This window comes from Marmota marmota, unplaced genomic scaffold (assembly GCF_001458135.2).
Source record: "Marmota marmota marmota unplaced genomic scaffold, marMar, whole genome shotgun sequence".
Taxonomy (NCBI): domain Eukaryota; kingdom Metazoa; phylum Chordata; class Mammalia; order Rodentia; family Sciuridae; genus Marmota; species Marmota marmota.
In genome coordinates this window covers 9717848-9740463 of record NW_026000169.1, presented here as the reverse complement: position 1 = coordinate 9740463, position 22616 = coordinate 9717848, and the positions used below count along the sequence as shown (strand labels likewise).

General features: G+C 35.7%; 1 protein-coding gene across 1 annotated transcript in view; it reads left to right on the top strand.

The window, feature by feature from the left end:
- The first annotated feature begins 242 nt into the window (after positions 1-242).
- C2cd5 (C2 calcium dependent domain containing 5) overlaps positions 243-22616 on the top strand; it is a 92516-nt gene continuing 70142 nt past the window's right edge. The window contains 7 exon segments of the mRNA XM_048787188.1: positions 243-440; positions 604-722; positions 11970-12056; positions 15783-15954; positions 18280-18375; positions 20488-20643; positions 21676-21874. Of these exon segments, the coding sequence (XP_048643145.1) occupies positions 302-440; positions 604-722; positions 11970-12056; positions 15783-15954; positions 18280-18375; positions 20488-20643; positions 21676-21874 (968 nt within the window). The 5' untranslated portion in view covers positions 243-301.

The window sequence follows — 22616 nt, the reverse complement described above, 5'->3', positions numbered from 1 at the left end:
ACTGGAGGACGCGGGGTTCTCTGCCGGTTAGCAGCGCGGCACCCCACACAACGCGACGCGCTACTCGGTGAATGATGCAGGATTCGACCCGTTTCCCTGCCCTCCCGCTTCCTCGACGTCAGTCCCGCCCCCTTAATCTTTTCCTGGCGAATTTTAATTTCTCCTCCGCCAAGCGGGCAGAGCGCCGAAAGATCGATGCTGCCTCCACGCTCCGAGAGCCGCCATCTTTTTTTTTTTTTTTGGGCGGGGGAGGGGGGAATGGCAGGAGAAATACTTGTAGGTGCCGCACAGGCTCAACGGGATGCTGACTGGGTTTAGCTTCTTCTTTTCCCAGCACTGTTGTACCAGACCGGCAGAATCCACCAAGGTCCTCTCTCTGACTACCTCTCCGGAAAGAGGCCTCAGCGCCCGCGCGACACAACCGCGTTTTCTGTCCCACAGTGAGTGCAGCGCGGCGGCGCGGTACCCGTGCGCGCCTCCGCGCGCCCTCTGCTGTCAGTTGCCCCGCGCGTTCCCGCCGGCGCGCGCGCCGCTCCCCACACGCCCGCGCCCCTCCCCCGCCCGCCGGGCTCTCGGCGCAGGCTCGCTTGTTTGTTTCTGCAGGAGCTCAAGGAGAGGCCGAAGCCGAGACGATGCCTGGGAAGCTGAAGGTGAAAATCGTGGCCGGGCGCCATTTGCCAGTGATGGACCGTGCTAGTGACCTGACTGATGCCTTCGTGGAGGTTGGTGCAAGGTCTTGCCCCTCAAAATCCAGAGAACGCCAAGCCCAGTGAAGGATCTACCCACCTGCTCCCAACCCCTCAGTCCATTCCCTTTCCACTGCCCTGCTGTCGTGCTTGTCCAGACCTCCCTAGAGGGATGTCCGCCGAGGCCGAAGCCCATGTGATGGGTGCATGGCTGGCCGCAGTCCGCGGTACACCCCGCCGCGCGGAGAGGTTCTTACTGCTCTGCATGCCGGGTGACCCTAATGTCTGGACTCACAACAGGCCACCTGCCAGTCAGCACAGATCCCAAGGCGTGGCCGCGCGGCCACGGAAACACAAGCACGTCCTTCTCTAGGGGAAGGATGACTTTTGGCGCCTGTGTGATGGACCTCTGCGTGAGAATGTACATACAGCCCTTTATGGGCATTCCGAGTCCTATCCTACATTGTAGGATATCCACCTTTAGCCTGACATTTTCAGAACTATCAGTGTAAGTTCCAAACACAACTGGAACACTTTCTCTCTTGTATAGACTGGTAGGTCTGACGAGCTGTTTCAAGTGTAAATTTAGTGCCTTGAGGTAGGAAGTCATTAAGTGCTATGGATTTAAATTACAAAATTGCTTTTTAAATCTAATGATTAGTTTAAAAGTCATGCAAATTAGTGCAGGCGTACAGCCTGGAAAGTAATAAACCAGAGGCTGAAAGAAGCCAAGAAAATATTGCAATAAAAGTCGACGTGATGAGCCAAAGGATTACAGCAATAATCGTTTAGGCTATTAATGCTTAAAGTTAATAGATACATGATAATATACAGCCTGATTTCATCTCAATATAAAATATTTTTTGTATTCCTTAAATGTTCTCTCACCACTGTAGTTTACCTCTACTTGTCATGGTAATTCTTAATCCCAACTTCTTATTCATTTGAAAAAATTCTGTATGCTTTTGGCTAGATGTTAGGTAATAGGGATACACAGATAACCAAAGCATACTTTTTCCACACATTTTAGTAACTAATAGGTAACATGAATTGTATTTCATTATTGCCATATCTGTGCTAAGTACTTTTTAATTATTATCCCATATTACAGATGAGGTAACTGAGGCCCAGGGATGATAATATATTGCATAAGATTACTTAGCTTGTAAATCTCCATAGCCTGGCAATCATTTCTCCTAACCACTACGCTATTACTGCCTCTCCACGCAAGATGAAGAGTGTTAAATTCAAATATGGCAACTTAATTCTGTCTCTGAAGGTTTAGGAAAACTTGTAAGGAACTGACATTTGAAGCAACACTTGAATTGGGCCTTGAGGGACACCCAGAATTTTTACTGTACAGAAGGAATACAAAGACAAGAATGTGACACCTGGTATATTCAGGGAACCATCTTAATTTGAGATGTGTCTGGAATAAAAGGGGTATGTGAGTTTGAGGGTTTGAGGCTGGGCTGGTAGGTTTGAGTCAAATCTAATTTCCTATGATATTTTTCCTTTATAAATAGGCAGTGGTAAGCCAGGGGAGCTTTTTCAGTGGAAATAAAAGATTATATTTGTATTAGGTTGTTTCTCTTGGGGATTACCTGAATTTATTGATTTATTATTTATGGTGCTGGGGATGAAACCCAGGGCCTCGTGCATGCTAGGCGAGTGCTATGTCACAGAGCTCTATTCCTAGCCTGATAGGTCCTTGATGTACTGGACCGATGTGAAGCAGGAAAAGCAGTTAAGAAGATGGTAAAATTGTCAAGGCAATATGTGGAAATGGGAATAGATTAGTAAAGATTTGAGAATATTTTTGAGATTAAAATTCTTAGGCCTTGAAAACTGGATTTTGCTGGTGAGGGGGGAGATCAGGTTCAAGGGTGACTCATTAATTTCATTGTTCAATAAATAGTTGTTAAGTGTCAGCAATTTGCTAGTCCCTGTGATCCTTACTGGTCTAGCTGATATATGACAGTGAACAAGACAGACTTTTTTCTTGCTTTTAAGGGACTTATTTTTGTGACTGAGACAGACATTTAAAAAGCAAAGAAATTATTAAATATATGATTATAAACTGTGGTGAGTACCGTAAAGAAACAATAAAAAGGGAATAATAGGGAACATTTACCTTAGGTTGAATAAAATCAGTCTGAGTGTCAGGCAAGCAAAGACCGATTGAATGAAAAGGAGCCAACGGGAGTGCGTGTGTGTAAGCATAAGCATAAGGCAAGGGGACAGAAGAGAAGCTGGAAAAGGAGGAAAAAAGAGTCCCAGAAGAGGGAGGACGCTGAGGAGACTGGTGTGTTGTAGGAAGTGAAGGAGCATGTTTATGGCAGTCATGTTGTGAGTAAAGGGGAGAATGGTATAAGATAAAGTTGGAAAGTTGGTCAAGTAGCCATGATTAGGATTTGGAATTTTATTTTATGTTCTTTTGTGGTACTGGGAAGTGAACCAGCGGCACTCTACCACATTTCTAGCCCTTTTATTTTGATAGAATCTCACTAAGTTGCAGAGGCTAGCCTTGAACTTGTGATCCTTCTGCCTAGCTTCAGAGTTGCTGAAATTACAGGCCTATGCCACACACCAGGCTTGGAATTTTATTCTAATTTTAATCAGAAGCAGTTAAGCGAGCCTTTTTTTGCTATGTAGGGAATGGATTGAAGGGAAAACAGTGGAGGCAGGCACCTCGCTGTGAGATTCTGAAATAGTTCAAATAACAAGGTAATGTTTTGGTAGTGGAGAGAAGTGGATAAATTCCAGATATATTTTGAAAGTAGACTAGAGAAGTTGTTGATAGATTGGAGTCATGGAGAAAGGAAAGGAAGATTGAAATATGATTCCTAGCTTTCTGGAGTCAGTGGGGTAATATTTTGAGATGCTGCAGGGATGATAGAGACACATTGGAGATAATCAGTTTCCATTTGGGCATGTTAGAGTGGGATTGTCTTTAGGACCTTTCTTTGTGATTGTAAAGGAGGCAATTGGATTTGTTACTCTGGTATTCTAAAGAGAGGTCCTGGTTAAAAGTGTTTCTCAACCTTTGAGACTTAGTACCCCCTTAATATAATAGATATTTTGATGTCTACTCTTAATATTCTGGCATGATTTTCATAGCTAATATAATTTATCTGTGCTCATAATAAAAAAATCAATGCAGTGCTTCGATCATAGTATGACAGAGAAATAAAGGTATTTTTTAATGATTTCAATATTGAAATATTTGTCCATAAGCATAATAGAAAACAGGAAGTAATCAGATTGAGTCAGTGGATATTTATTGAACCCTTGTATGCATCAGACACTGTAGTGGGCAGTAAATAAAGTGAAAACTACTTTGCTCATAGAACTTACCTTTTCGTGGGAGGGGGAAGTGCATAAAAAATATAAGTAAAAGATGCAGTATGCTAGATGGTAAGAGTGTGCCCTGGAGAAAATAGAGCTGGAACATTCGATGGAGATTGCCTTACTTATGTGTAAAATCAAATGACTGCCCTTCGTGGAGTGAGGCAGAGGTGTAGTTCTGGCATCTCATAGATCTTCATTGCTACTGGTTATCTGATTTTCCAAAATACTCAACTCATGGAGAAGAACCAGAGTTGTCTCTTGATTATATGATGGCTTTAGTTTCTAAAACTATACTTTGATCTGTAAAACTGAGTTAAGTTCTAGGTAGATTTCTTAGTCATGTGCCTATGTGGTGGGACATTTAAATGTCATGACATGGGACAAATCTTCATTGTTGTGACTTTTGCCTTGTAGGACTCCTTCTATCTCTAGTCCTTTCTCATTAACTACTACTATTGTTTCCCCCAAAACACTACTAGAATTTCTAAAGCTTTCTTAGAAGTTGATTTTTTTCCTTTTGGCAAACTTCTAACTCTTAGGGAAGAGAAAAGTGAGATGGATCCTTGAAAAAAATATCAAGAGGTATATTAGAGGATGACTAGAGAAAGGAAGCTGAGATTGTCAGGCAGTGGGTGGGCAGGGGGCAAGGTGGGGGGAGAAAAATAAGGAAGTAAGTCCTAAAAGGCCAGAGGAAGTTTCTAGAAAGAAGAAACACTCATCTGTCAGATGGCACTGAGAAATCAAATAAGAGAACATAGAAATCATTGGATTGGACAATATAGAGGTTGTTATTGATCTTGATGAAAGACTTGATGAGGATGAAGCCCACACTGTAATGAGTTAGAACTAAAGTATGTAAGAAATAAGGAAATAGAAATAACAGGAGTAGGCAACTGTTTCAAGAAATATGGGTATGAAGGGAGAAATAAAAAATACTGTGGTACCTAAGTATGTAGGTTTTAGATATTTTAAAACATGTTAGAAAATACTAGAACATATTTGTGTTATAATAGGAATAATCCAGCAGAAAGGGGAAAATTAAAGCAGGAAAAAGGGGATAAAAAGGATTACCACATAATAAGGGGATAAATTTTGTAATATAGGCTATAAGTAATATAAGCTCACAGGAAAGGGAGATAATGAATCCTAGGCTGGCTCGCTCTCTCTCTCTCTCTCTCTCTCTTTTTTTTTCTGAAGAGGGAATCTTCCTGTGTTGCCTAGGCTGCCCTAAACTCCTGGGCTTAAGTGATTCTCCCTCCTCAGTCTTCCAGGCTACAGGTACATGCCACCAGGCCTGGCTAGTTAAAAGAAATCTTTATGCTGGGACTGTAGGATGGTAAAATTTCCATAGGCAGAAAGAAAAAGGAGCATTTTCAGATGAATAGGATGAGCCTGGTAAAAGCAAAAGGAGGAAGAGAGCACATGTAATTGAAAGAAGGGTTCTGTCAAATAGAAGTGGAAATAAAAGCAGTTAAAGTGGATACAGAGTGCTGAGTAGTCTGATAATCAGAGTAAGAAGATTGTGTAATAGAAGCTTTCTTAGCCAACTTCCATTGACTGACTCATTGCAGTCTCCAGTGCTCTGCATGTCTTCCATCAAGCATATTCTTAGATCCCCCCATATCATTAGATTACTCTAAAGAGAGTGTGCCCCCATAAGTTGGCTGATATACTTTACCCAGAAGTGGTTGTGTTTATTCCCAAATCTGTTTATGTCACTTGTTAGCAAATCTGTTTATATCAACCGTTGTTATTGTAATTAATTTAAACCTTATATAAATTGGTAGAATTCAGTTAATAAGGCTATGTAAAGACTTATAGAAATAGTCTATAAAAATTGATGTTGAATTAGGTGGAGAAAAGATTATGAAAAATATAGGATGCCACCCCCATCTAGTGTGGGAGGCTGAACTAAAGTCACTCGTGTGAACTTGGGGTGACACAAAATACCATACAGACACAAAATACCTTTTATATGAGCTTCAGGATGTCTTCCTTGTCTCCCGGGCTCAGGATCCCCAAAATAGGGCAAGAGAAGGTCACCAGAGGCTGATGAGAGAGAGAGGCGGGGGTAGGGGGAGAGGGCATGCATGTTTGCAAGGGGGCTTTTATTTGGCCGGGGTGGGGGGGTGGATGCTGTTTCTTAGAACATTCTATCCAAAAAAGGCAGAAGGGGTAGGATTACAAAGGAACAGGTGAGTGTAACTCAACCCCAGGGGTGACGCCTACACCTGGACCCACGCCTTGTTATCTGATCTGGGGTAACTGCCCAAGTTACTTCGGACTTATAGTCCTTAAAGTCGTGTTCATCCAGGGCTGTCCCCACTATAGGATACTTTATTATTATTATTTTTTTTACAAGTGATTTAAAATTCTGTCACTTTACAAACCCAAACCAGAAAGCACAGATGACATGAATGTGGTTTATGCAAAAAAAAGATATAGAAATCTATAGTGGACCTGTAAAAGAAGAGGCCTTTGCTTGTGTTAGAAGGCAGGAATGAATGTTTACATATTTTATATTAACATGTTTCAGCTTGTATTACAATTTTATTATATTATTATTTGGTACAGAGGATTGAACCCGGGGCGCTTAACCACTGAGCCACATCCCTAGCCCTTATTTATTTATTTATTAGTTGTAGTTGGACACAATACCTTTATTTATTTGTTTGTGTGGTGCTGAGGATCAAACCCAGGGCCTTGCACAAGCTAGGCGAGTGCTCTACCACTGAGCCACAACCCTAGCCCCCTTTTTTATTCATTTTTTTTTTAAATATTTTTTAGTTGTAGTTGGACACAATATCTTTATTTTATTTATTTATTTTTATGTGGTGCTCAGGATTGAACCCAGGGCCTCGCACGTGCTACGTGAGTGCTCTACCGCTGAGCCAGAACCTCAGCCCCCCTTTTTTATTTTTAAAAAATTTTTTGTAGTTATAGATGAATCGAGTGCCTTTACTTTGTTTTATTTTTATGTGGTGCTAAGGATCACACATACAAGGCAAGTGCTGTAGCCCCAGACTCCCTGCCCTTTTTTAATTTTTCATTTTGATACAGGGTCTTGCTGGGTTGCTGAGACTGGCTTTGAACTTGCTATCCTCCTACCTCAGCCTCCCAAGCCACTGGATTACAGATGTGTGCCACTGTGCCTGGCTTGTATTGTTTTTTAACGATTCTCTGGTTTAATCAAGTTGCTTGAGTAACTGGTTAAGTTCTGGTACTGGTTGATTGAGAATTTTTACTCTTTATGAATGTGAGGAGTTTGGGGAGCCAGTGAAGACCAGTAGTACTTAAAGATGATTCTTGCAGGAATCTTTAGGAAGAGTAAAATGGGGTTCTGAACAAGGGAATAATTAATGAAATATATCTCTATTAATGTGCATGTTACAAACTGTTTGGCTAAACTATGTTGTTACTTTGTGTTTATCTAGGAGCTTTTGAAGGAATACTCAGAGGGAAAGAAATTAATATTTAATGAATATTTTCTCTGTATCAAACATTTTGCTAGGTTTCTACATGCATTATCTCATATAATGCTCCCAGCAACCCTGCTTTTCAGAGGAGAAAGTAGATTTAAATAGCAGGTTAAATAACTTTCTCAAGGTAATTTAGCTAATGAGTGGGAAAAGAGAATGCCTTACTTTACTGGTGGAATCTGCATTAAAATTCCTGATGTTCTTTAACAAAGTTGGAAGACATTTAATTACTGAGTAATAAAATATCCTTTGAATTGAATAAGGCTAAATGAAATGTGATTCTCCTTTACTAGTAGAAAAAAATCATTACATTTTGGCAGAATGCATACTCTAGACTTTTTCTTTTTCTGAAATCTTGTTTTTTGTTTGTTTGATGTAGTTTGGGAACTATCAGATCTTTATCTAGAATGCACTGTTGTAAAAAAAGTTCAATATAGCAGAGCTATGGTGAGGAACAAAAGAGGGTGCTGAACTTAAAACATGATTTGCTTTTTTGGTGAATCAAACCCTTAAGTGTATTTATTTAGCATTTTAATGTTTTTATAATCCTAACAACATTTTACTTCAAAAGTTTTAGGTAAATTAAACAATAATTTATCCCAATAAAATATGTAAGATGTTCCTTAATTTATGATGGGATCTTATTTCAAAAAACCCATGGTAAATTGACAGTATTGTAAATTAAAAGTGTGCATTTAATACACTTAAACTACTAAATATCAGGGTTGGGGATGCAGCTCAGTAGTGGGTCACACATGCCAGACCCTGGTTTAATCCTCAGCACCACAAAACAAAACAACAAAAAAAACCCAATGACCAACCGTTATATCTTAGTCTAGCCTTCTAGCCTTCTGAACCCTTCTTTCAATTACATGTTCAGAACACTTATATTAGCCTATAGTTGGGCAAAATCATCTAACAAAAAGCCTATTTTATGGTAAAATGTTGGATATCTCATGTAATATATTGAATGCTGTACTGAAAGTGAAAAGCAGAGTGGCTGTATGGGTATGCTTTTGCACCATTGTGAAGTTGAAAAATTCTAAATTGAGATTAAAAACGATGGAATATTCTAAGTTTGGAGACTGGCTGTATTTCCTTCATGCCTTGAGTATTGAAATATAATGAAAATTAGATTAGTGAGTAAGCAAAAACCTCTCCCTAAGTTTCTTTTCCCCTGTTGAGTTTCATTTCTTTAACATTGTGATTTGAAAAGAAAAAAAATATGTAGTACGTGAATACCTCCCATTAAAAAGCATTTGAACACTCAGAAATATAATTTGGAAATTCTTATTCTTCAGGGAGAATTGCTGTTTTTTCTTTGGCTTGTGTTTGTATACCCTCCCTCTTCTTATTTATTTATTTATTTATTATTTATTTAGTGCCAGGAATTGAACCCAGGGGCACTCAGCCCCTGAGCCACATCTCCAATCCTTTTTTTTTTTTTTTATTTTGAGATAGGGTCACGCTGATCTGCTTAGGGACTTACTAAGGTCCGAGGCTGACTTGAACTCAAGATCTTCCTGATTTAGCCTCCTAAGCCGGTAGGATTACAGGCTTGCACCACTGCACCCGGCCCTTCCTCTTCTTTAAAAAAAATTACTTTTATATGCATATCACCTTTTTAGAAAGAGATGTAATTAAATTTTACATATTTTTCTGCTTGTTTTATCCCTTTTTCTGTCATTTATATCTTACTATGACAGTATATATAATCAACTCCATTTTTTAATTGGGATGCATATGATTTATTTAATTACTTTCTTTTTGGATGACTATTTAAGTTTTTATATTTTGGGGGAGGGCAATTTCTGTGGAAGTACTTCTCTAAGTTAAATTCCTGGAATTGGATCTGGAATTATATAATTTGATTAGAATAATGTTATTGCCATTTGAGTTTTTAATTTCCAATATTTTGGATTTTAAAATGATACATTAAAAATAGGTAATACATATTTATGGTTCATAATTCAAAAGATACAAAATGGGTCAACTTTCATTTTTACTGCCTTTACTTTAACCAACCCATTAATCTCTTTCTTATGTCATCATTAAATTTTCTTGTAAGTCCTTCTAGAAATAATCTGTATACTTTAATGTTTTTCATTTTTCTCTCCCCAAAGAATGCTATATGCACCATTCTGCAGTATAAAGTTTTTGTTTGTTTGTTTATTGAACTGAGGGCTTTTGGCATGCTAGAGAAGCAGCCTACCATTGAGCTAGCTACATCCCCAGCTCTATTTTATTTTGACCTCTGTTTCTTATCAGTATATAGGGAGCTGTTTTATTCTTCTATTTAGTACTTCATTTTGTGGCCAGGCTGTGGTTAACTCAGTCATTTCCAAATTAATGAATATTTAGATTGTTTCCAATATTTTGCTACTATAATGCTGATATGTATTATGCACCTCTTAAGCTCTCAAGAAATAGAATTGAGAGCTTAAAAGACATGGACATTTAAAATTTTGGTATATGTTAAACTGTTCTCTGTACAGACTTCTAAATTATACTTGCATCAGAAAATTATGAGAGTGCCTCATCAACATTGTTTTCAAACCATTTGATCTTTGCCAGCCTAAGTAAAAATGTTTTAATTTCCATATCTCTACAATGAGGTTGGTTATCTTATTTGTGGCAGGAGGTGGGAGTTGGGGGTGGTTCCTGGGAACTGAACCCAGGAGCACTTTACCACTGAGCTACATCCCTAGCCCTCAATTCTTTTTATTTTTTATTTTGGAGACAGGGCCTGGCTAGGTTGCCCAGACTGGTCTCAAATTTGTGATCCTCCTGCCCTAGACTCAACATGCTGGGAATATAGGTTGAGCCACCACAACCTGCTCTTATTTGTCTTTGGCTTCATGATTCTTTTTTTTTTTTTTTTGTGGTGCTGGGGATTGAATCTAGGGCCTTGGGCATGCGAGGCAAGTACTCTACCAAATGAACTATATCCCTGGCCCTGGCTTCATGATATTCTTTACCATGCAAGAAACTGCTATTTTTATTTGCTCTTTTTAATTCTTTTATACCCCTAATCAAACTGCTTATGTGCCAAATGGTTTATATCATGATAAATCAAACTAAATGATAAAATAATAGAAATATTCAGAGAAGAAAAATAATTGGAGTTTTAGATATTTTGCTTTTGGAAATTTTTTGGACCAATTAATATCAGCAATTATAATTTTTACCTGATTGAACCAGCATTTACAAAGCATATACACTGTGCCAAACTGCTGTGACCAAAGTGAATAATCCTTAGTGTATTTTGAGATTAGGAAAAATAATTGATGATGATAACTGAAGGAATCAGGGAAAGAGTTTGAAGAGATCAAATGTAGAAAAGGGAGGCAAGTGAAGAAGTAATTGTCTAACTGTTTTGCTCTTCAGCATCTTGACCACTTCCAAATCTGGTCTGAGGTTTCACAATCACCATTCTTTTTTTTTTTTTTAAGAGAGAGAGAGAATTTTAATATTTATTTTTAGTTTTCGGCAGACACAACATCTTTGTATGTGGTGCTGAGGATCGAACCCGGACCGCACGCATGCCAGGCGAGCGCGCTACCGCTTGAGCCACATCCCCAGCCCAATCACCATTCTTTGATGGAAACAAATCCCAGGGATTTTAACTTACTTTTATTCCTTCTTTATTTCCTTATTTACTTATTTTTGGGTCTTTGGGATTCAGTGCTTGCCAAGATTGTCTATGAAATAAGATAAGTCTCCTTACTCAACCCCTTTCATTTTCCCTGAAGATAGGAACATAAAACATAATAGTTTATTGCCTATCATATTGTGTGAGTACAGATAAGGGGTTAAGAAAATAACAAATATGGGTAAGTTAGAAAATAGAAAGAAATATTACTAAATTTTTCTAATAACGGGCTGTGCTTCTGGATTCTCTTGCTGAGAAAAGAGGATAGTGAGCTGGTCTTTACCTCTTGATTTTTATTTTAGCATGTCATCTCTCCTTAAGATTTTTCTTCTGTTTGGGGGTGAGGACCTTATTTATGCAGGGAAACTGCTTTACTACTGAGCAGTCAGTCTAGGACTTTCCTCTTTTTTTTTTTTTGTGGTGCTGGGAATTGAACACAGGGTCTTGTGCATGCATGCACAATCACAACTGAGCTAATTCTCCAGCCCAGGACTGTCCTCTTTCATCTCAGCATATTTAGTGACCGCACTAACCCCTTCCTCCATGCCAATAAAATGATCTATGATCTATGTTTTGTTTTTTCCTGTGCAGCTAGCTGGTCAAGCAGAGCAATGGAAATTAGGTGAATCTGCAAGCACCTTGTCAGAGCATACCTTTTTCCTCTTGGCTTAGGGGATAGTTGGCTTTTTTTCCCCTCTATGCTTAATTTTTCTCCCCTTGCTTGGCTGACATTAACATTTACTTTTTTCCACATTTCTGATGTCTATTCACATTTCTGAATGGTTTCTTATTTGTATTTAGGTAAAATTTGGTAATACCACCTTTAAAACAGATGTATACCTCAAGTCACTCAATCCACAGTGGAACTCAGAATGGTTTAAGTTTGAGGTAAGTTCTTAAATGCCCATGTTTTTTGAGTATATATTTTCTTAAGTGACTCTTTTCCTTTAGGAATGATAAAAGTATCTTTCATTTCAGGCATAGTAGATTTTCTACAGTATAAGAATATTTCTATTTCTGCCTCACTAGGAACACTGAGTTTTTACCTTAAAAAAAATATAGTATATGGTAATGCAGATGGAAAAAAAAAGCCTTAAAGTGTATTATTTTATTATTATTATTTTTTTTTGGATTTTAGCATATATAAAGAAGTACTTAAGAACAACATACACAATATTTTTTTGTGCCATTTTAGCCATTTTAAAGTATACAATTCAGTAGCATTAATTACGTGCCCAGTATTGTACAACCACCATCACTATTTCCAAAATACTTTTATACCCTGAATAGGAATTCTGTGCCTACTAAGCAGTAACTCACTAGTTCCTTTTCCTCAGACTTTAGTAACTTATCTATATTCTATCTTTTTGAATTAGCTTATGTTAGACTCTTCATTTAAGTGGAATCATAATATTTGTCCCTTTTTATTTGGTTCTTTCATTTCCTTATGTTTTCAAGGATCATTCACATTGTGGCAGGTAGCAGAATATTATTTTTTTAAGCTAATATTTCACTGTATTTGTGAATTTTGTTTATTAATTTTTTTGCAGTGCTGGGGATTGAACCCAAGACCTTCTGTAAACCAAGTGCTACTGTACACCCTGAGCTACATCCCCAGCCCTTTTAAAAATTTTTATTTTGAGACAGAATCTCATTAAGTTGTATAGGCTGGCCTTGAACTTGGGATCCTCTTGCCTTAGCCTCTCAGGTCACTGGAATTACAGGTGTATGCCATGATACCACTGCCCCCTCCCCCAGTTTTTTTTTTAATGGAGTTATTTATATTTTTGTTGTTGATATGTAGAAGTTCACTATACTAAATATCAACTCCTTATCAGGTAAATAACTTGTGAATTTTTTCTCCCATTTTAATAGGTTGTCTTTTTACTTTATTGACACTACCATTTGTATAAAAGTTTTTTATTTTGTTGAAATTTGAGGTATTTTTTGTTGTTGTTGCTTGTGCTTCCCTGATCCATTCCCTATGTTTTTTCCTGAGAGTTTTATGGTTTCAACTCTTATACATAGGTTGTTGATCCATTTTGAGTTCGTTTTTATAATAGCTTGAGGTAAGAGGCCAACTTTATTCTTTTATACAAAGAAGTCCAGTTGTTTCAACATCATTTGTTGAAGAAACTGTTCTTTTCCCGTCCTTCTCAGAAATCAATTTAAAGGGCGCGTGTGAGGTACAGACCACACTTATTGGTAGAGTGGCTGTGAGTTGGTGAGGGGTAACTTGGCTATCCCAACTGTATACCAAAAGGATGCAGTTGTAGAAACTATTATTCCTAATCTCCCAATGGCTTTTATCCAAAGGTTTCCAGCCAGATGGATCTTTCTAAGGAAGAAAATTTCTAGTTCCCATTAACTCCAACTCTTTTAAAAATAGAGTTCCATATTGTTTGGATAACATTGGTTTGGAAGTCAGTAAATTATTGTAAACTGTTTTCAACTTTACCTTTGAGATAAGTTAAAACAAATTAGTTGTACATAGAAGTATGGGAGCTATTCCATTGATCTATATGTCTGTCCCTATGTCATTACCATATTGTTTTGATTACTGGAGCTTTGTAATTAAGTTTTTAAATCAGGAAGTGAGCCTCCAACTTTTCTTTTCATGTTTAGTTGATTTTTTTTTTTTGTCATGAACTGTTTTGTCTCTGCATTTTTTCTTGTGGATATGTACAGATTTTCTTTTTAGCTGTTTTCAAAATGCCATTTTATATTTTGAAAAATGCATTATTGCACACATTCAATCTGTACCATTTTCAACTACATTATTAAGATAAAATGTGGACTATGTAAGTCAAAGAAAGTGAGCAGAGAAACTTGCTTACATGATTTCAGATTTATAAAATTATGAAGTGCATCTTTCTTGTCCTAGAAAAACATTTGAATACTTACATAGGTTTATTTTGAGACTTCCTTCTTTGAGACTTCCTCCTTTCTTATAACCTAGAAACGGTTAAAAAATATTAATTAATTACATTGTTATTGGAAAGCTAGGAGGAGGAAGGCTTCATGTGTTAGTTTTTATGATGCTAAGAAATTATCATTTTAGAAAATACCATTTTATTTTGTTGATGATTCAATACTGTTAATTTTTAAGGCTAAGGAATACTTCAGCAGCTTATTTTAAACAATATAGGTTCTATGGTATTCCCTATAATCTCAGCTACTAATGAGCTGAGATGGGAGGATTGTGTGAATGAAGCTACTATCCTGGGTAACATAGCAAGACCCTGTCTTAAAAAAAAAAAGTGTGTTTGTGTTTATTTGTAGTTTTTCTGAAGTAAGAGATTTTTAAAATATTAATGGTTTCAGAAACTATAGTCACCAGCCATTTTCTTTACAATTTAAATTGCTATTTTGACTAGTGCTTCTAGTTAATAGCATATATGATATCAAGAATATGCATAAACTTTGTGTTTATAGTTGATGTTATAAAGTTCTTTTTTTTAACTGTTGTTTATTTGTGTATGTTTTGAACACTCAAATATCTTAAAGTAGATGTTTTCTCTCATATAAAAGAAATGTTGAGACGGTCAGTATATAGCTTCATGTAGACATTTTAGATTCAAGACCCTTTCTGTCTTTTCTTCATCATCCATTCATGAGAATCATGTGACTTTAATTATTTTTTTGTATTTTTTATTGGTACATTATAATTGAACATAAAAGTGGGATTTGTTGTTACATATTTGTCTATGCACACAATATAACAGTATAATTTGGGCAGTTTCACTCCCTAGTACCTCTACTTTCCCTCCCTCTTGTCCCCCTTTCCTCTACTGGTCTCCCTTATCTTTTTATGAGAGTTTGCTGTGCTTTTCCCCACATTTTTCCTCTTTAGCTTCCACATATGAGAGAAAACATATGACCATTGACTTTCTGAGTTTGGCTTATTTCACTTCACATAATGCTCTCTCAAGTTCCATCCATTTTTCTGCAAATGACATGATTTCATTCTTCCTTTGGGTGAATAGAATGCCATTGTGTATGCGCACTTTGGCTTGTCTTCAAAGTGACTCAGAGTCACTTCAGGTTCCAAGTTAGCAGCTGGAGTTCCAGGCATCTTCCTAGTGTTCTAGGCTGGCAGAAGAAGGTAGAGAAATGGGGAGTACTGGAGGGACCAGTGAATTAACGTGCACTTTGAGCTGAGCAAACCCTTTGTTTGTTTGTTTTGTTTTGGTACTAGGGATTGAACCCAGGGCCTAGCACATGGTATGCAAGTGCTCTACCACTGAGCTATAACCCTAATCTCTAATTCCTAATCCTTGACATCATACTGTTTTTATGTGTGTACTAATCTCTTTTTATCTTTGTGCTTAGATATCTATTCTTTTACAGAAATAAGTCATTTTTAGCCAGGCAGAGTGGCGCACATTTGTAATCTCAGCAACTCAAGAGGTTGAGGCAGGAGGATATCAAGTTCAAAGCCAGTCTTGTCTCAGAACATTTTGAAAAATGACTCGCCCAGGGTTAGAGAGCCCCCGAGTTCATTCCTCAGTGCTAAAAAAAATTTTAAAAAGTCATTGTTTTCATTTGGTATATGTATTCATTTGTGATAGTTAAGATTTTAAAATTAGATTTAATTTCAAGGTATACTTTTAGGTGGATGATGAAGATTTACAAGATGAACCTTTACAGATCACAGTTCTTGACCATGATACTTACAGTGCAAATGATGCCATTGGTAAAGTGTACATTGATATTGATCCTTTACTGTACAGTGAGGCTGCAACAGTCATCTCAGGATGGTTTCCAATTTATGACACTATACATGGTAAGGAGTAATAATTTAAGAAATATCATAAAATTAATGTTTTATATTTATTCTTAAAGACTTTACTGCTACATGGTTTTAAAATGTATATCTTACATGCCTTTTTAAAAATAGACAGGTAGAAAAGTAATAGTAAAATATTGTTCATAGAATTTTTACTCCTGATCGGAAATTAAAATTATGCCTGCAAAATTTGTGCAACATAGTAAGTAAATGCATTATTTAAAAATTATCTTGAGGTACTGGGATGTAACTCAGTGGTAGAGTGTCTAGTATGCATGAGGGCCTGGGTTTGATTCCTAACACCTCAAAAAAGAAAATTAATTTTGCTGGTACTCTGTTTCTAAAACACATTTTCAAACTCATAATATTTGCTTATAAAATCTTAAAAAGTTTTTTTGTTGTTAAAGCAGGGTTTTCAAAGTATACTGTAAGAATAATTAAGGGTCTCCAAAAATGCTTTCATAGGGTCTGTGAGTTGAGAACTATTTTTAGCATAATATTCATACATATTTACTACATTTATTCTCACTTTATTCCAAGAATACAGTGGAATTTTCTGGAAGTTTTTCTGACATTTGATGTTACCACCAACTGAATGCAGAGCAGAAATGAGAATCTGTGTTATCATTAAGTAAATTATAGGTATTTGAAAAATGTAACAATACTTCTCTTAATACTAATTTTTTTTAGTATTAAGTGATCCCCAGCGTTGCAAAATAAATGAATGAATGAGTAAATAAGTAAGGGCAAATATAGAACCTGAGTTATACAGTCAGAAAAAAAAGAACACGTTTTCAGAATACAGTGCAACAAATGTGCATGATATATTATGGATTACAGAATGCATGTTATAAAGCATTCATTATATGATGATCTCAAAGTTGTTTAGAACCCAAAGAATTATATTTATATGATATCATTGGAGAAATTTGCAGAATTCATTATCAAATGTTTATCCTAGATAATTACTTTTCTGGATTATTTTTCTTGTTTGCCTCCCCTCCGCTTTTTTTTTTTTAACTTTTCCCCTATTTTCTATAACATACATATATAATACACGTACACACACAGACACACACACATATTTCCTTTATAAACAGAAATCTAGTCATCTTTTATGTTACCAATTAAGAAAATATACTGATATACTGCCAGTTGTGGTCTTATGAGCCTTTAGTTTCAGCTTCTCAGGAGTTTGAGGCAGAAGTTCATACTCCTTGAACCTAGGAGTATGAGACCAGCCTAGGCAAAACAGGAAGACCCTGTGGTGAAAATTAAATGAATAAATTAAAAAAAAAAAGAGGCTGAAATACTAATCTGGACTTGGATTAAAGGTAGTAAATAGCTATATAAATGAATAAATTTCCCCACCATTTACTATTAAATATTGTTTATAGGGAGTTAAATATGTTTATGGGCTCTTTGTTAGAAATACAATCTTATGATTTCAATAGATAAATTAATAAATGACTTTTCTTAGAAGGCCCTCTGCCATAAGTGAATTTGAAGTCAAACAGTCAAGTGAAAATATTTAGTAAATATTTAGAGCTAAGAGCTGGATCATTCTTTTTTATTAGACTATGTTTTGAAAACCCTTATTTTTGGAATTTTAAAATTGGTGTATTTTAATTATTTACAATAGTGGGATTCATTATGCCATATTGTACATGCACATAGAATAATTTGATCAATATCATATTTTCAAAATTTTTTAGTTAGCTTATTTGAAATTTTATTCATTGAAGTGAATACAACTTCTGTTGAATTATAATCTTGCATTAAGTGTTAAGAGTATATACTCTGAAATCATAAAGATCTTACTTAAATCCTGGAATCTTTCACTAACTAGCTAATGACACTGAATACATTATTTAATTTTTATTAATTACATGTTTCTTTCTCTGTAAAATGGGTATGGTACTATGACAGAAATTACCTTTTTGGGTTGATGTGAATACAGTGAGATACTATATGAAAAACATTTAATATGCCATCTGTCAGTACTCAGCAAATGTTATCACCACCATCGTTATCATCATCGTTGTCATTGTCATCAATTTAAATGGGATTCTTCTCCATTCAGTCTTAGTTCAAATAAATGCAGACTTTTGGTAATAGTGAAAATTATTCATTCTTGTGCATAGGTGTTCTGCTTCAGAAAATACAAGAAAACCACTGATAATGAAAGTAATTAAGATACAAAGTTAACATTATTATTATAATTTATACATTATTTTGAAACCATTAATTGCATCTGTTTGCTTCATTATTTATTGTACACTATTTTCTTAAGGTATATTGATTTTCCTTTTGAATATGTAGGTATCCGTGGAGAAATCAATGTAGTTGTCAAAGTAGACCTCTTCAATGATTTAAATCGATTTAGACAGTCATCGTGTGGAGTCAAATTCTTTTGCAGTAAGTAAATATATTGTCTTATTTAACAGGAAATTTAATGATTTTTAAATGTAGAAAAATTCAATTAATATTTTAGAAGGCTAATAAAAATGGTGTACTTTGATTTTAATACTAAAGAAAAAATTGTTAATTTTCCAGAAACAATTACTGTAGCTCTCTGGCTATTTATTTGATTTAAGAGTAAATGTTATCTAATTTTTACAAGTTTATTGAAATTTATTTTTGAAAAATCCAGTAATGTTTTATTGTAGTATAGGTCACTGAAGGATAGGAGCAGAACATTTTAGCCAAGCACTGTGGTACAAACCCATATCACATAGGCTTTTGCGAGTATGAAGCCCCAAGAACTCCTTGAAATATATGAGTCTGGCCTGTGCAAATTTGGGCATCTTCTAGCCAATCCTTATTAGTAGGGTTGAGAACCACTAGGTAGTTGATTATCTTTGATACATGAATGCTGTTTTAATATACTAGTTTGGTGTAGATGTTCTAAGATTCTACCCCTTAAGATCTTACATAAATTCAATGACATTTTATTTAAATATATATATATATATATATATATATATCTTTTTTTTTTTCAACACAATGCCTTTATTTATTTATTTTTTATGTGGTGCTGAGAATGGAACCTGGGTCCCGCCCGTGCTACGCGAGCGCTCTACCGCTGAGCCGCAATCCCAGCCCTGACATTTTACTTAAATGAGTCTTAAGTGAGCACATATTAAACAAGTCGATTATATAGAGCAATGACTGTTGGACCAGTTGACTATATGACCATGGATTATTAGAAACTACAGGGCTATTTGACTCCTTTGGTTATATCAGAAATGTAGTGGTCTAATTCTTAAAACTGCAGTATGTGGTATACAGAAGAACTTCTGCCAGGGACCCTGAATAATTTGTCTTAATAATAAACTAGTTAACTATAATTTTGATTTTTTTTTTTGCCATGTCACTGTACTTTTAATTCAATATTAGATTCATCACATTTTGTGATTCCCTTCCTGTGTATGTTTTTTATTTTTATTTTTTAAATAATTTTAATTTTTTAAAAATTTTAAAATTCTAAATTTGTTATATACAACAGCGGAATTCATTACATTTCATATTACACATAGAGCACAATTTTCATATCTCTGGTTGTATACAAAGTACCTTCACATCCTTCATGTCTTTTACCTTGTGATAAACAGAAGCTCTAATAGATAGTTTGTTTTAACATGTACTTTGGATAATGATGTTCATCTCATTCCACCATCATTTCTATGCCCATGCCCCTTCCCTTCCCCTCCCACCCCTTTACCCTATTTAGAGTTTGTCTATTCCTCCCATGCTCCCCCTCCATACTCCACTATGAATCAGCCTCTTTATATCAGAGAAAACATTCGGCATTTGGTTTTTTGGGATTGGCTAACTTCACTTAGCATTATCTTCTCTGACTCCATCCATTTATTTAATTTTGATTTTAAAACTTAAATTTATTTTAACTGATGTATAAAATGTATAAATTGTACAGGTTTTTGGAATACCATGATATTTTGATTTTTAAAACTTTATATGATATGGAGTGTTACTTAAGGTCTCTAGCTGTTTTCTTTTGTTTTTCTTCTTCTTTTATTTTTCAGTAGTACTGGGGAATCAAACCCAGAGCTTCATAGTTAGGCACTCTACCACTGAGCTACATCCTCAGTCCTCCTTTTTTTTGAAGTTTGAGGCGGGGTCTCACTAAGTTGCCCAAAGTTGCCTTGAACTTGGCAATCTTCTTACCTCAGCTCCACAAGTAGCTGGGACAACAGGCATGCACTACCAGGCCTCGCTCTGTAGGTATTTTCTTAATTGTAAAAGTACAATTCATATTTATCAGGCTTACATGAAAAAGTGAGGTGTGTCATGAGAGAAAAGTTATTTGTAAGATTAAAATGTGTCTTAGAAGACTTTTTAATTGGGAATATTATAATTACACTAGTAATTACATAATTACATTGAGATCATCATAATATAAAAGATGTTTTTGTATATCCAAAAGGTAAGAACTTTGACATGCATTTTTTTAAATTCATTTTTACCTTGTGATAAACAGAAGCTCTAATAGATAGTTTGTTTTAACAGCAACGTCTATTCCAAAGTGCTATAGAGCTGTGATAATTCATGGATTTGTAGAAGAACTTGTAGTCAACGAAGACCCAGAATATCAATGGATCGATCGAATTCGTACACCAAGGGCATCAAATGAGGCTAGACAGAGACTCATTTCTTTAATGTCAGGTATAAATAAAATAATTTCATTTTGATTAATACTGAGTTTTTGCTTTCCTTTTGTAATGAAGGCTAAGATTTTAGGTGACTGATTCCCTACTCTTGGCCCCATCCCGCTGAACATTTTTAACAAGTGGAAATCTGAATCAGAAGCTTGTAGTAAACTAGGTAATGAAAGGAAATTGTGTTATTGAAGTGGGGTAGTGGGTGGAAAGAGCCCTGAGTTAGGAGGTTCAGGAAGGAGTCCTGAGCAGGAAACTGGATTTTAGTTTTCTTTCCTCTAGCATTGGTTTATAGTCAGAACTTAAGTAAATCTTTTATCCCTGTCTCTGATACTCTCTGTTCAAATGATACTCTCTGTTCAAGACTTTTCGTAGTCTTTTCCTGAGAATTTGTTGTTTAGCTTCCTCTATCGCTCCTGGCACTTCCTTTGCCACTCTTATCTCATTACCTTTCTTTATTCTTCTTTGGAGAACTCATTTACTACTTGAAATTTGTATTTATTTTTGTGTGTGCGTGTGTGTGTATACAATATATATTCACAAAAGACACAAACAAGAATATATGTTATATTTAATAAATGTATTATATTTGTATTCTGTATATTTGTGCTGTGACATAATCATACTGTATTATAATAAAATTATGTTCTATGTATTATGTTTATACTTATATATTCTCTATAATATCTATTTTTGTTTACTTATTTAATTATCTTTTTATCCCACCAATGTTAAACTTCACTAGATTTGGAACTTTACCTTTACTGTTCACCCAAGCATCTCTAGCACTTTGAGGAAGGGAAGAATGCCAAGCACATAGCACAGAACCAAAAAAAGGTTTGGTAAATGAGGTGCATGAATGAGTCTCATTTCCCTGAAAGTAGGAAGTTAGACCAGATAATCTTTTAAGTTCCCATCAAGTTCTAAAATTCTATGATGTTTTTAAACTTGTTTTTTTGTCACTACCTTATCTAGCTTTATAGTATGTATTGTTGGGAAATGAAACAAAGCATGAGTTTTTTTCTTTCTTTTGTGGTAGGTGAACTACAAAGGAAGATTGGCTTAAAAGTACTCGAAATGAGAGGAAATGCAGTTGTTGGCTACTTACAGTGTTTTGATCTGGAGGGCGAGTCTGGGTTAGTGGTACGAGCCATAGGAACAGCGTGTACTCTGGATAAATTAAGTAGCCCAGCAGCATTCCTTCCTGCATGCAATTCTCCATCTAAAGAAATGAAGGAGTAAGTATGAATTAATGAAATTGTTCTTATGGAGATTTTTATCTCTTACCTATACATTTTCATTTGCTTTACAACATTTTAGTAGCATTGTTTGATGTGTATTTCATTTTCTTCTGTGATTTTTCTTATCAGAGATGACTGTCAAACTTTAACTTAAAAATATTTACATAATCCTAGTATTTTATTTATAATATAAAACGTGAAGTAGTATAAACTTAAACTATTCTACATATTTATTTTATTTTATTTTTTTTAGAGAGAGAGAGAGAGAATTTTTTAATATTTATTTTTTAGTTTTCTGCGGACACAACATCTTTGTATGTGGTGCTGAGGATCGAACCTGGGCCGCACACATGCCAGGCGAGCGCGCTACCGCTTGAGCCACATCCCCAGCCCCTATTCTACATCTTTAGACATTATGTATCTAAAACATAAAATGAATATTCATGCAATGTGTGGAATTTTATTTATTTTTTAGGGAATTATAATTAATTCAATTATAATTATAATTATAATTGAATTATAATCCAATTATGTTTGTTATTGGCAACATAGTATAGAGAGGAACAAGGATTGGCTTGTGCAGGAGTCTCAAACTCAGATGTCTACAGAGGCCAGGCAGTTTATTAAAATAAAATAATTGAATAGGAATACTGGGGTCTGTGTAAGGCTGAAGTTGGCAAATCCTCCCTCTTTCTTTTCTTTCTGCTTCTTTGCTTCCTCCCTTCCCTCCACCCCTTGT